Source organism: Hylaeus volcanicus, chromosome 4 (assembly GCF_026283585.1).
Source record: "Hylaeus volcanicus isolate JK05 chromosome 4, UHH_iyHylVolc1.0_haploid, whole genome shotgun sequence".
Classification (NCBI taxonomy): Eukaryota; Metazoa; Arthropoda; class Insecta; order Hymenoptera; family Colletidae; genus Hylaeus; species Hylaeus volcanicus.
The window spans coordinates 15,665,526-15,680,408 of record NC_071979.1 but is presented as its reverse complement, the minus strand read 5'-3'; the positions used below and the strand labels follow the sequence as shown (position 1 = coordinate 15,680,408).

At 38.0% G+C, this 14,883-nt stretch overlaps 2 protein-coding genes across 4 annotated transcripts in view; one reads left to right on the top strand and one right to left on the bottom strand.

Annotated features, from left to right (window-relative positions):
- Window positions 1-5,425, bottom strand: part of LOC128875373 (ankyrin repeat and SAM domain-containing protein 1A-like) — a 69,560-nt gene extending 64,135 nt beyond the window's left edge. For all 3 annotated transcript variants that reach the window (XM_054120894.1, XM_054120896.1, XM_054120895.1), the window contains exon 1: window positions 5,284-5,425. In XM_054120894.1, coding sequence (XP_053976869.1) covers window positions 5,284-5,387 — 104 coding nt within the window. In that variant the 5' untranslated portion in view covers window positions 5,388-5,425. The remainder of the gene's footprint in view (window positions 1-5,283) is intronic.
- A 199-nt stretch (window positions 5,426-5,624) lies between these two features.
- On the top strand, window positions 5,625-14,745 carry LOC128875374 (transmembrane 7 superfamily member 3-like). Its single transcript, XM_054120897.1, has 8 exons — window positions 5,625-5,859; window positions 7,568-7,903; window positions 8,701-8,969; window positions 10,314-10,485; window positions 10,772-10,927; window positions 11,325-11,471; window positions 13,435-13,695; window positions 14,352-14,745. The coding sequence occupies exons 1-8, from the start codon at window positions 5,763-5,765 to the stop codon at window positions 14,462-14,464; spliced, it is 1,551 nt and encodes a 516-aa protein (XP_053976872.1). The 5' UTR covers window positions 5,625-5,762; the 3' UTR covers window positions 14,465-14,745.
- The last annotated feature ends 138 nt before the right edge of the window (window positions 14,746-14,883 follow it).

The following is a 14,883-nucleotide window of genomic DNA, read 5'->3' as shown; positions in this document are numbered from 1 at the left end:
GCGAAGCACTTATAATATTTAGTGTATTCCACAGGTTTATCTGAAATACGCACAATCTGATCCATCCGTATATGGCTTTGCACTTACCCAACGGCCACTCCTCATAAATAAACAAAGAGAAATGATACCAGAAATTGATACCGCGTTGAAATGAAAAATGAATCCAGTAAATCCAATAAAACGAAACTTCGCAGAAATTTCAAGAGACGTCAAAGGAAATCTACGTTATCTCGACGACGTTATCCTACAGTGTGCAATTTTTCAAATCGAGGAAACACGAATAACACTCTACCGCAAGAATTCTGATGGCAACTGTCAAATTTGGCGCAAACATAATTATCTTCAATGGTGCTGCGACCTTTTTATACGTACATGTCTTATTTCTGTTGGGAACAGCGCATAAATTGCTGTTTATGATGTCGTGTAATAAAATATCAAAGAAAAATGCGGTTGTTGCATATATGCATCAATGCGCACTGTAGAGTTAAAAGTACTATTAGGTTGGTAGGAAAATAATGTCGGTTTCCAAACTATATATTTAAATCCACAAATTGACTTTCCTAGCTGTCTCAGGTGGTCAATAACAGTTGGATGTCGAACCGTTGTTCGTGAATCAGCTTCAATCATTGCCTTCAATTCGAAATCTCCACTTCGAAATTTGTTGAGCCAACGCTGCACCGTACTGTTCATTTACGGTGTCTTCTCCAAATCCATCATTGATATTACGAGTCGCAGTTGCAGCTTTATTACCCAGTTTATATTCATATAAGAATATTTCACGAACTTGCTTAGTATCCATTGCGAAGTAAATAACTTGAAGTGAGCACTAATTAACGGTAAACACAAAAGCATACCTATCACTGTAAGATGATATTGGAACGTACATAGAATAAAGTAAACTGTTATCCCAAAACCAAGCGTCCAAGTTCAAAAGTTCGAAAACCGACATTAATTTCTTACCAAGCTAATGAATTCGCGAGATCCGGAGAAGGCCTCGAGGGGCAACGTTTTCAGAGGGAACCCTTCCGCGGCCCCCCTGTCTACCCCCGAGGGCAGTGATTAAAATTATTGCCCGAGCCAAAGTCAACACGCCGCTCGAACAAAGGATAAACACATTCGTGGGCAGTGGTACACGAGAAGTGGCGCATCCCAGTCCTCGCGATTAGCATCGCAAAATATTTCTCGTCTCCCCTGGCGAGGCTCGAGTCGCGTCGTTTGTACGCGGTGTTCGGGGGCCGCGTTTTATATTGCTTTCCTGTGATCTCGCGTCGAGGACGAGAAGCACAGCGAGGAGGGCGCAAAAGGCTGTGCGCGACACGCGGCAGCGAGACGAGCAGGAGGAGAAAGCAGAAACCATAGAAGGATGAGTAAAAAGCTTTGGTGGAAAGTTGCCGCAGGCGCGCTTTGTAGTTATGGACAAGTTGCACGGCTGGTGACGAGCAAAAGAGGCAATTTGTTAGAAGAGGAGCGCGTTTGTCGCGCGCGATACATTTAGGATTCCACCCCTGCCCCGTGATCCGTTCCTTTTTCTCGGTCCTTTTCCTGCTCGTTTCACCTCATCTGCTCTTACAAAACGGCGTGGGAGGAGGGAACGTTTCTTGCCTTCTCTTGGGTCCTTTCTTTTCACACAGTCCCCTGTTTTGTGGCTGTGTCCTCCTTCTTTATGAAGGTTTTGCTTCCAATTCATAAATCAGTGTTAACGAGTCGACTGTCGTGTACGATGCAATGGTAAGTTTCGGAATGTAAACATCATTCTAGTTCGAAGCGACAGAAATTCGTCTAATAAATTTTCTTCATCACTGGCGGACCGCTACAATCCTCTTCATATTCACCACTGACACCAATGTCATTTCCATCCTCCATGTATACAAAGAGAAGCGCTTTCGTCGTGCGCGATTGAGGATACTCCACGTCTCGCTATCCTTTCCTTTTTCTCCGTTTATCTTTTTCCCGCTCATTTCACCTCATCTGCTTCTACAAAGTGGAGGGAAACGTTTCTTGCCTTCTGCTGGTCCTTTCTACAGCGTGCCCTCCCCTCCACTTGTTTCGTTCCTGTGTTCTCTTTCTCTCTGTGGGTTTTGCTCGCGACCGACAATCGGTGTTAAAGTGCGTGAACGCACTCGAAGCACGCGCGCCCGCTTGCGAGCATAGGAGGCACGCACCGCGACCCACTCGAAAACAAACGGCGGGTACTCGTCCCGACACGGCGTGACTTAATTAATGGAAGCGCGAGAAGTGTCGACAAAGTCGTTTTTGTCGAGAAGTTCGCGGGACTGGGTCAATAAAGACGCGAGACTACCGGCTGTTTCGACTAATTGCCGCCTCCTACGTCGATCTTTCGAACAGCGCGCTCGAGATCATCGACTACCGAATCGAGCCACGACCCAGGCTATTGGGTACTTTATTCGATAGATTCGAGGGTCACAACGTCGGATTTTACAATGACGATAATTTTATATTTGAATGCCACTAATTGGAAATCATTATTCGATTATTAGCATTTGAATTGGGGTAATGTTCGAATACAGAAAAATTGGACAAGCAATCCCAAAGCCTCAGCCCTTGCTGCGGACAGTAACTCGTTCCAAGTCTGTTCAACGATTATCTTTTCCGCGAATTGATCTGCAAATTGCATAGATTGCGTGGAAGTTGTTACGTGCACGTGCACCCTAGAATTGCTACCTTTATACATTAGAAGAGATTACCGGCAATAGAACAGAAGGAGCGGATAATGGGCGACATTTTATCCGAATGATAGACAACGAATAAAATCAATGTTTAACAATTTATTCGTGACGTTAAACAATTTTTATTTGTTCACTGTGGAATATCATAATCTGGTAATCATAATTCTCATTTTTATTCAACGAATTTTCACCTTTTATTTGTTACTCCAAATTTTTATATAGACAAGAATTTTGTCCATCTCAGGTAATAGGAGACACTGAATCGTCTACAGGTTTCATTTTTTGGATGTTTCGTCCGTTTGCTTGAAAAATGTTTTGGACCTTCCTCGCGCCACATGGCGTTGAAGAGATTGTTCGTGAAATTCGGAATTTCCGGTTGGAAACCGAGAAGGCGGGAACCCTAACCGAGAAATGAAATTGGAGTCGTGAACCAGAATAGTGATAACGCCAGTGCGTATACTCAAAAGCCGTATTTTAGACGCCACAATGACGACGTTGCTAAACTATGTTAATTCAGGCAGGATGACTAAGTTATTAGAGTAAATGTTTTTTACCCTGAAACAAATTGAACATAGAACTCGCTGTTCTTTTACACGACCATCACCAATAGAGTGTGTTAATCTCTCAAAGAAATCTTTCTTAACGCTACAATGAACAATATGTTTCTTTCAAAATTTTTAATTTAACTGTTTTCTAAATACTTATGAAGTAGTCCATTTTTCTCATATTATACTACACTTTTCAGAATAAGGACAAATATATTACAACTCGTAGCATCTTTTTCCACTTCTGGTCTATCGCGTCCGAACGAGGTTTATCGTCGACCCTTGAAAATAAATAGCTACCCACCAAATAAGCCCCTTATCTGCCCCCATAAATAGAAAATAGCTCGACTCGATAAGTCCCCGTTAAGACGCTTCGTACCGCTTCCAGACACACGTCGACCAACATTTTTCATGGATTTAATTAAATTCTGACTCGTAAAACGGGTATTCACACCAACGATTAAATCTAAACGATTACCCTGTAACAAAAGCTATTTAATCGTAATGAATTAAATATAAGTATAAATACAAACATAATTAAATATAAAAGAATCTTCTACAACCGTCTTTCTAAACAAAACAAAAACATTGGTTATTGGATAAATTCTTACATTATGCAAACAAAAAGTAATACTGAGCGTACATATTAATTGTTCTACGAGATGACGATGTGTTGATATTTCTACTTTTTTTCTGAAGAAAGGAAATTACGTGTTCATTTCCATTTAAGTCAATGAATAGTAAATATTGCTTGCAAGATACCTTCGTGTTTTAAAAAATATAAAACGAAATGTAAAAAAATACACAAGACCAGAAATCCGTGTTATCGATGATCGTCCTTTCAATAATTGATAGTTTTATATCGTTGCATGTCTCTATCAACGCATCCTGGTGCATCATCATATCACACATGGTGTTACCGTATGCACAGTGTGATTCATGGTCACGGTGAAATCATGAATAATCGCTCAACAATAGCGTGCAAACATACACTAGCTCATTATTCTCTGTAGACATTTGGAGCAAGCCTGTTATACCTGGAAAATTATGCTCTGCGCGTTTATTACCTAAAAACCGTATTAACTCTTTCATTCACAGGTCATTTAAAACATAGAAGACAAATTGTTTGTATTTCCTACATTAGATCATAAATAATTGATTCATCAAAACAATCATTTCCATTATTATACAAATTTTGAAATGTAGATAACATTAATATCTCATTGAATAATTCTAAATATCTAGCCGGATGTAAACGGTGGAAACGAAATGGTTAAACGCGAAAATTCCTGATTATTAAGCACCGTACACAAACAAGCATCGAGGATGCGCGATCTCATCTAAACAAGGTTTCAGTTTTCATCAAACACGCACCGTGGATCTAATTACTGCTTCTTTACCCGGTAGCTACGTGAAACGTATCACGCGATCAAAAATAATACACAGAAATATTAATCGCAGTACTCAGTGTAAAATGAATTTAAAAAGAAAACGCTGCACAAGTTTGCTCGCGCTTCAAAACGCGTTCTTTCGTTTAATTCACAGAACTATCCGAGGCAACGATTCGTGGTATATTAACCGTACGGCAGATACGCATCCACGAGAACCTCTCATAAATTGTCAGAATTAATTGGAAAAATGTAGCGATCAATCGAGCGTAGGTAATTTAACGCAGGCACGGTACCGGTGTGTGTAATGACTCGTCCGATACAGTTTACGTCTAAACACAGTTACCTGTGCCCAATTAACCGCGGTTAACGCGGAAGTAGCGTGGAAACGCGACGAAAAAAAAACAATTGAAAACGGTAGTCGATACGGCACGAAACACTTTTTCATTCGGAGCACACAAATCTTTTCACGGAGCGTATTCGAAAAGAACGTGACGTATAACGCTTTATTGCACGACGAATTGACAGAGAGGGAACCTGTTTCACGGTCGATCGAGACGAACGGTCACGTCTCGTATAGTTTGCGTCGCGTTAAACGTGAAATAGGTCCCCGAAACGACGAAAGAAGCGAGTAAAAGCAAAGTCTGCTACGGTGACACCCACCTTGCCAGTGGACCACTCCTCTTCGCTCGTTGACCCAAAATCTTCTCGACCACGGTGACATTTCCGCTTCTCGCTGCCTCTAGCAGCTCCTGGTCCTTCCCCATGGTCCATTTACACCGTAATCAACGGCTGGTGTTCACCTGCACACTTGTCAATTTCTGTTTTTACTACGATTACTCGCGTTTCATTGATCCAGCGTGGCCATCTTGGGGCCGACTGCGTCGCCACCTCGCGGTCACTTCGCGAACACTGGAGCGCGCGATAGAGAAGGGATATACCGTAGCCCGTGATTATTGGCCGCTTGAAAGCGAGACGGAACGACATACACCGAGGACTCGATGTGTACCGCGCTCAGGCATGTAGCCGACTGTCAAGTGCCAGCTGTTGCGCCGTACTGATTTTCCGTAACTTCACGCCGACACGGCTCGCCAGCAATTTAATTGAATAAGTGTGTCACGGGGCTCGTAACGTCGATCGACATGAGTCGTCGACTTATCAGAGACCCACTGATCCTTCTATTACTCGTCGGTAGCAGTTTGGCCGTGGTGAAAAATACCAAAACCTTGTCTCTCAAAGGTGAGCACATAACCTCAAACTTCCATTATTCTTATTCGCGATTTTCTTATTCGAAACGATACATTCGACGGGTCTTCGTTCTGTTTTTACATTCGATCAATTTTTTACGTATGGTGAACAACCGTGTTACGTTCGGTGGAATATCGGAATTGTTTTCCTAACCAATGTCAACATTTTGCGTTGTTGATATACAGTTCTCAGACAAAAGCATTAACGCCCCATTGTTTTACAAGATTAAGATTTGGGACGTATTGACCTACAGCGTTTGTTACACCGTAATTTATATTTGAAATAATATTATTTTTAGGCAATTAAATAAGAATTTTTGATATTTAGTTATTAAATCCCCTCTCTAAGAAACGTATTTTATCCTTCTAGGCATTAAAAGTGTTTCTTAGGCATTTCTGTTGCAAACTCAAGGTCTTTCCATTTTTGTAAAAGTACATGCTCCACTATTTCTCGATACAGTGATTCTGACTCCTTTTTCTAGTTTCTCTATTTCATTAAATTCGTATCTAGGATTTGTTGTATCAGCCTTGTAAGCATTTCTTTTGTTCAATACTGTAAACATGCAGGTTGTTCCAAAATTGTTTAGTCAACAAACACATGTCTCCAAATGCATTGTTTCGGAGATAGAGATATTGTAAATTGTACAATCAGTATTCAACATTTAAATAAATATTCATTAATTCATTAACTAAATGTAAATAGTCATAGCGAATATGAAGTATATAAGATATATTATCTTGAGGTTGAACTTGAAGTATACGAGATATATTATCTTGAGGTTGAACTTGAAGTTATCTCAAACACATTGTTCATTACAGACTATTTATCAATATATATACAATTTCAGTGACTGCTTAGGAGTTTATCCTACAATTTAGAATATGCCAGGATTTTTTAACATGCCCAGTAGCAAGACAATGTGAAATTTTTTTTTAAGCTCGAGGTACCTATTTTAAACAACTCATCTAATGTGCATTTCTCAAGAACTATAACTCGGATAGAAGGAATTTATAAACTCACATTAGTAAAAGTTTTTATTAATATACTTAATAAAATGTGTTGGCATGGTTTACTGAAACATGTTAGGAGCACCTTGTAATCTTACCAATAGTTTCTGGAATAGGCTAAGTTCCCATTTATTGAACATAGCAAGAAGGCATTGGAATATGTTTCTTGTTAATTGTATGAAACATTAATAATAAAATGAAATAATGTGTTAATAGAAAAAACAATATAAAACAAATATCTAAATGTAAAGGAAAACTTTAATAAAGACAATTTTATTTGATAAACTTTTATTGTATATATTTTGTAGATATATCACAATGTGTAGCTTGTTTGTTTTGAACATTCACCACAATTACTACATACATATGTTATTACGAAAATAATACAGTTCAATTTGTCCTAGACCTTGAATTTGTTATTCTACAGCAAGACTTCTTAAACCATAAGTCGCGACCCCAAATGGGCTTAGCGAAATCTTGTGGTCGCAAGATTTTAATGTAAAATATTTAATATTCTCTTTTATTTATGTTATTGCAAAAAAATGCAGTTTTGATGAAAAACAGGGTATATAATTTTTGTAACTATAATAAATACAATTTTACAACTTTTTATGGTATGGTATTTTTTTTTAGGTAACAATATATATATTGTAATAATCTATATACAAAATAATCTATAATACGTTTTACAGATGGCAGCGTATTACAGGTGTCTTTTAGTCATCCTACCGGTGATGCATACATTCAACGAATATCTATTGCCCCCGCTAGTAACGTTACTTGTAACATAACAAATGTTTCATCCGAGACTTCATTTATTATCGCTCAAATTCATACGTATCAATATAACGTCACGCTGTCTTATACTGAAGATGATCTTAATAAAGTTTCAAATAATAGCGTATTCGGATCAAATATCGGCCTTTTAATTAGACCAGGTTTAAACATAATGACGCAGCTGTACTTGAAAAATGATAACGTCCACCATGTGGACGCTCTACTTGTTGGTATTCCTTACAATGACAAAGGTGAGTACTCTTGATATTCATCTTGTATAAACACATTGATTTATACAATGTCGATCATCTTGTTAAATTAGACGTTTTAATTTAACTATATTGAACTTTGTATGGGTTTTGTAATTATACTCTGGAGAAATTTAAAGCAATTTCCAATCTTCTTTGATAAGCTGTAATTTAGTAATAGTATCGTGGATTACTGCTTGACTCGCGGGTCATAGGTTGTCGATCACTGACATAGATCGTCATGCCTGGAAATATGTATTGTTTAAGTTATCAATTAATAAATTGGACTTTTGAAATGTCCAATATTTTCAGGGACGCCCTCTTATATTCCTTTTTAATAAAAACAAGGATGCCTTATCTATTAAGTGGTTCTTATCTCCATACTGTCGTTAAATACATATTTCTTCGCGTATCGCAATTTTTCGAATAAGCTGGTAACGATTATTCTACCGCCCCGTATATCGTCCATTATTTTTATTCAAGGAAATGTGGCAGTCAAATTGCTTCAACGTAAGGTCTTCTTTGGAAATTAATTTCACAACATTGTATTTAAGTCCTGAAATTACAGTTATTTTAAGTCCAGATCACTGCAATACCAACAGTTTAGTGTTTAAAATATGTATAAATATTCTGAAGTTGCATTCCTTTGCTAGGAATTAATTCTTAAAGAAAATTTTATTTTGGAGCAATTTGACCAACTTAGTCCCCTCGCAATAGAAATCGAACGGGTTCGATAGTAAATTTCATAGGATAAAAACCGTCCAGCAATCTCGTCCATCAGATCATTGTTCTCTTCGCAGCACCCGTACCGGGTGGATGCAACATGGAGTTCAATACCAAAATAGCTCCATATGCAAAGGTGGTCGCGGACGACACCACGGTGGTCGTCGACGTGCAACCAGCATCGATACCTTTTAACAACACCGCCCAACCGATTTGCGAAAAAAATAAGGTGGAGCTCGAAATCTATCAAATGTTCTTAAGCGAGCAGGACTTCACAATTGATAGCTATTTCATTGGTATTACAAATATGTTGACCGTGGAGGATATCATACAAAATGGTCGTAAGGTACTTCACTTTTTTGTCTCGTTTAAAATCGTTAGAATCGTATACATAGTGCTCTGGTCCGCTTCAGAAATTAATTTGGATTAGTATTCGAAAGGAATTAAGTAAGTTCATTTCAATGTCTGTGCCCTATTTGACTTTATTTTGACTAATTGAGCCAGAGTATTAGTATTCCGTTCGTCTGTTTACAAACATTCCTCTATATCTCGCTAACCTTGCTGATTAAACCTCTGTGGTTTATGAGTCATTTCAGTTCGTTGTTGCGATAAGAGCACTACTTGCCACGGTCATGTAGTATTCCTGTACTTGAAATGATGTAATGGCAAGTTATTTTAATTGCGAACAATTGTAAATCAAATAAAATCTATGATAAGATATTTGTTAAATTTCATTGAGTCGTAATTAATGTAATTAATACGTAATTAATAAGAGTCGAAACATTTAAATAAATTAATGATCGTTTTTTCGAGAATGTAAAATAGTTTATCTAGAAGGGTGAGTCACCTAACGTTAGCAACTCAAATATCTTTGTTATTTTTAAAGATACATCAAATATCGTAAGGACAATGTTGAATGGTTGAATGGGGCTCACGTGATGCCAAAAACATTTTTGTTTTTGTAATTTTTTTTTTAAATATCAGGGTCACTTTCATTGTTTTTAATGGAACCGCTCTTTTTGAAACACCTACAATGATAGTCCCTTTCATTAGAAATTCAACGACCATAATTATTCAAGGTTATCCAAGGTCACGGACGGAGAAAACGTATAAGATTTACTACAATATGAAAGCAGAATACCTGTATTTCATAGATGTTGTAATGTAAAGTGGCTCTGAAGGAATGTTGAATTCTGACAAGTACATCCGAGGTAATATTCGTACATGCTGTGATGATATGCTGATGCATATCTTCAACTGTTATTAAAACATTCATGTATACGGTCTCTTTTAGCAGACATAGCGGAATCGCGTTTGGAAACATACTGATAGTAAATAAATTGCAACGGATGCCGGATATTGTTGTAAATGTAATACGTTTTCTCTGCCCGTGACCTTGAATGATCTCGAATAATTATGGTCGTTGAATTCCTAATGAAGGAACTATCATTGCAGGCGTTTCAGAAAGGATGGTTCCATTAAAAAAATGAAGATTACACTGATATCTTAAAAACAAAAATGTTTCTGGCATCGCGTGAGCCCCATTGAACCATTCAACTTTGTCCTTACAATATTTGATTTATCTTTAAAAATAACAAAGATATTTGAGGTGCTAATGTTAGGTGATTCACCCTGTATATCTTGAAAGAATGAGTTCACGATCATAATAACAAAGAATATTCTCTGATAGATATCGGGTTCACAAGCGTTAACACCAATGAGACGAGTCTTCAACGCGTACACCGGAACTGGATCGGTTTACGCAGCAGTGGCTAAATATGGAAATTATTCTGCATCTTATGTCCCTGGTTTCTCGTACGCTTGCAGTCCCCTGCTTTATCCAGAATCTTGTCAGCTTTTAAGTACGTTCCATCAATTTTTATCACAATTATCGATTGATGATAGAGCATGGAAAAAGTGGCCAAAATTAAAAATAGTAAACTTCATGTAATGTAAACTTTTACACAACGCCCCATACGACGACCATTTTAGAAATTCCTTACTCCAAGAAGATGACCTCCTGCAATTACTTTATCAAATAATTCTATAAAACCAACAAGATAATTTTGGCCAAGTTTTGAGGTCAAGTTGTACACTGTGCATGGCCTCGAGAACCAGATTGCACATGTATTCCATTTCTTCTTTCAGCTGAAATTTTCCCGCGACTCGTTTGCGCTGGCTGCTTCTTCGTGGGCCTGTGGGCGGTACTCCGTGGGCCATTTCTATCGATACCGACGTTCTTCACCGGAACTGTGATCGGTTACGTTATCGCAGAAGCCAGCAAGGGCAGCTATAATCCATCAGGTAAGCATGCTCCCCTTTTTATGAATTCTTTGAAGCTACAAATTGTGCCCCCCTAGCCATCTAGATGTAGAAGAAGTTACTCAGAATAATCTCAAAAGTCGTAACGCCACCCAGTCAGTCCCATAAATATTCGTACCCACTATGTCTATTGAAGAAAAAGTTGTCTAAATTAAATGATAGGCTTAATGTTTCTAAATGAATGTTTCATAATAAATACATACATGAATAACCTTATGCATGTATAGTGAAAAATTTATTTGCAAACATCAAACCTATCATTTCATTTAGCCAATTTTGTTCAATAGACATAGAAGGTACCAATACTTATAATAAAAGAGTGATTGTATGTGTTCTGTTTTCATGAAATACATTTTCGTGTCTTTTTCTTTTGTTTCAGCTAACATTGCGATTGCTCTAACAATAGGCATCACCTTTCTGCTACTGACGATGTGTTGCAGTATCACATGGCCGCTCATTAACAAGCTGTTGTTAACTTTCAACGTAGGATTCTTCTTCGCGTGTGTCGCTTACTTCTGCTCCCCAGGTATTCCACTTATCTATAAGGATGTCAGAGAAATCCATCTCTTGAAATCCGTCTTTCCATACTTCATTTTCGTGACAATGCATCCAATCTTAATCTTCGTTACCTTTCTGAAAACTCCAATCACCGAATGTGAATTCCATCCGGGGAAATCTCTCCGTTACACACGCGGTCTCGAAAGCAAACGCGTGAAGCGACAGTAAACGTATCCGGAAATAAAGTATTCCATACGCGCGGCCAAAGAACGAGAGAGATCACGAGGGGTTGTAGCAAATTATAGGAAAATAATGAAAGCCGGCTTAAAAGCAGAGAGGAGCAAAAGAAATAGGGAGCGACCGAGGGTGAGAAAGAGAGAGCTCACTGCCCCGAACCGAAGTTAGTTCGAGTTTGGCGAAGGGATGAAGCACAGTCGGAGAGTCCCCCCCGTAGCTTTTATCAATGTTGCCCGCTCATGTGGAAACTTCGCCTACCGAATCCCCCCATGCAGCGGGCATTCGCGTTGCCTCCTACCTTTCACACCATACCGCGGCAACCACCCTCTCGCACACACGCACGCGCACAGCCGAGAAATCGTCGCGTGCAGACAGAAACCACCCCTGAACTCCCACGAAGCGATCTAACCAGTTTGGAAGATTCACATTTACCTAATTGTGCCCCCGTATTTATTTTGCGCTGGGACCTATTTAGATTACACGGTACGTGCATGCGTAACTGCACGAAGTATCGGTACGATCTACCCTGTCGACAGATGATCGGCCTGTTCACCCTCTGCTCATTCTCCGTCTCGTCTTTGGTACAGTTTGATCGTGTTTGCGTGGTTCATGTGGAGTGTATTAGAACGATCCGGTCGAAACTTTGGATACAAATGAAAATAATTTAACAAATTGTTGACCGGCAATTTTACACATCAATTTAAATAAACTCCAATAAACTTTATTTATATTTTACCAACATAATGAATTCAAATAAAATATTTCACATACATATCTCTTATATAACTATAAAATTTGGTTTATATCGCCCTGGATTTCATAAATTGAAACAGATAATGCAAGTGTAAATACGATTTTACTCGTAACCGGTCAACAATGTGTTAATGGTCAATTTTTCTAATAAGAAATCGATTTTATTAAACGATCGTCGTAGCGTCGCTTTTCTAAAGCAGTGGCATTACCTCCAAGCCGACCTAGTCTCATTTTTTCGAATCTCTCAACTTTGGGGTCGTGTACGTGTTTGAAACAATTTTTTTCCTCAATTTTTATCAACGAAGCAGTAAATTTTAGAGGCTTACTTTTCATCCTGTCCTCTTTTTAACAAGACTAATTACACAAAATTATCGCGAATTAACCCAAACCCTTTCGATGCAAAACCTGATCCACATCGTCAGTATAAGTGTGACCTAAGATATAATCTTAGCCTTACCAAAAGGAGGTTGTATGGTCAAATTTACGTACTGACCACGTTAAGTTGCCGAGTACCTACAAACTAGAGGGGACCGGGACAAAGGGACTACTAGTCGCTCGCTCCACCCAGTACATACATGGAACGTACGGACATGGAAAACTTAAGTACTTCGATTGCTGTAATATTTCACTCTTACGGCAATGCATTTCAATTGTGACTCGCTCTCGTCACTCTTTTGTTTCTCTTCGATTTTCTTTGTCAAGCGGTCAATAACAAAAATACGCATATCGCGAGGCAGAGCGGTGAATTTATTTCGAAGGCAACTTAACACGGTTGATCTGTAAGTATGAATGAGTGAAAAATGAAAATGGTATAGAACCAATGTGTAATGTGTGTAAGATGTTGAACGTGTGGAAGAAATATTCAGTTCATATGGGACGTGTGCAGGCGTTGGATAAGTATGGAAGTCACGTGAATTGTGTTTGCAATAAGTGAATGAAGACTTGAAATGTGAATGATCACTAGTAGAATTCTTCTAGATGGTTTTCATTTTCTTTTCCAGATGAGTTTTTACTTGTACATAACAGTTGGATTTTCTGGACACTTTTCATACTGTTGTTCGTTATCATTACCTTCCTCACGGCAATATCGTTTCCCGTTAGCTTGCCTGCTTCGTCTGCAATATTTTCAGCGTACATGATGATCTTGCCACTTGACTATTATTTTGGCTCTGCCCTGAAATACATCATCATAAACGTGATAAGAAGAATGACCGTCAAGGGCTTCGAACAGGCTGTTGTTCTACCTCCAGTTCAAGCAAAGGGTACTGTTTGCGTTTATTGCTGTTGTGCAAGGTGGTTTACTCGACTCCAATACGTTAAATGTCTTTGTTTAGGGTTACAATATCTATTTATATATTTTTACAATTAAACATCTCGGCAAAAACATTTATAACTTAAAAGGGTAAATATGATAATAGACGAAGTTTATACGAAGCGTCATCACAATTTCCTCAAATGGACGTGCATGAATTTAGATGCATTAATATATGAGTGACAGTGGTTTTCACTAAAGATCTAAAAAAATAAATTCTGAAAGTTGGGCACCAAGAGAAGTAAACTCAGATAAAATTCATGAATTTTGATGAAGTTACAAAAATGGATACAACGATAAATGTTTGAAATTTACGAGAATATTTGTCTGGCAGACAACGTGTTAAGAATATCCAAGTGAGCTACCTTGCACATCGAGATACATCGCGATTTATTAGACCTGCCCACGATGAAATTTCTCAGACTCTTATTCCATTTGGTACACGATGCTAGACTAAGTTGTACGAAAATAAAAAAATAATTTTATAGTTAATAATATTCGAGAGAAAATTTCTAGAATTCATCCTGGACAGAACTTGTATAAGTTAATGGTGAACACTTGATTGAGGTATGTTTTCTTTCTTTTTAAGCAACGTTACATTTTCAGATATAACTTTCATCGTCATGTGGACATTATTCGCACTCTATGCTTTCGTAAAATATTGGTTGCCATCAAAAACATTTGGAGTATCAGAGGAGACGCCTTTAATATCTGAATGAAAGGCTTCTTTGTGAGGTTATCATTATCTGCTTGTGCCCAAAGAAAAACTGAAAGCGAACTTTATGTTTTATTATATATATTTTGCTGTGTTGTCATTTTTCTTTTCATCTAGTATAAAGATGTCCTGTCAAAGAAATACAGGCGTCCTGGGACACCCTGTATACTTCACATAAATTAATGAAACAAGAACGAACCAGATTGAAGGACTGATACGTATACTTAATACCATAAGAGTTTAACTAAATAATTAATTTTTATAATATAAGGTGTTTTCAAGATATTTTTTATTAAGTTTATTCTCCTTCATTCCTCGCCGGAAATGACAACAAAAAATAAAAATCACTCGTGTACCGTTTACGAGCTGCTTTTTTAACAGTAAAATAAAACATTTTTATTCAGAAACGTTCTGTAGAGAAAT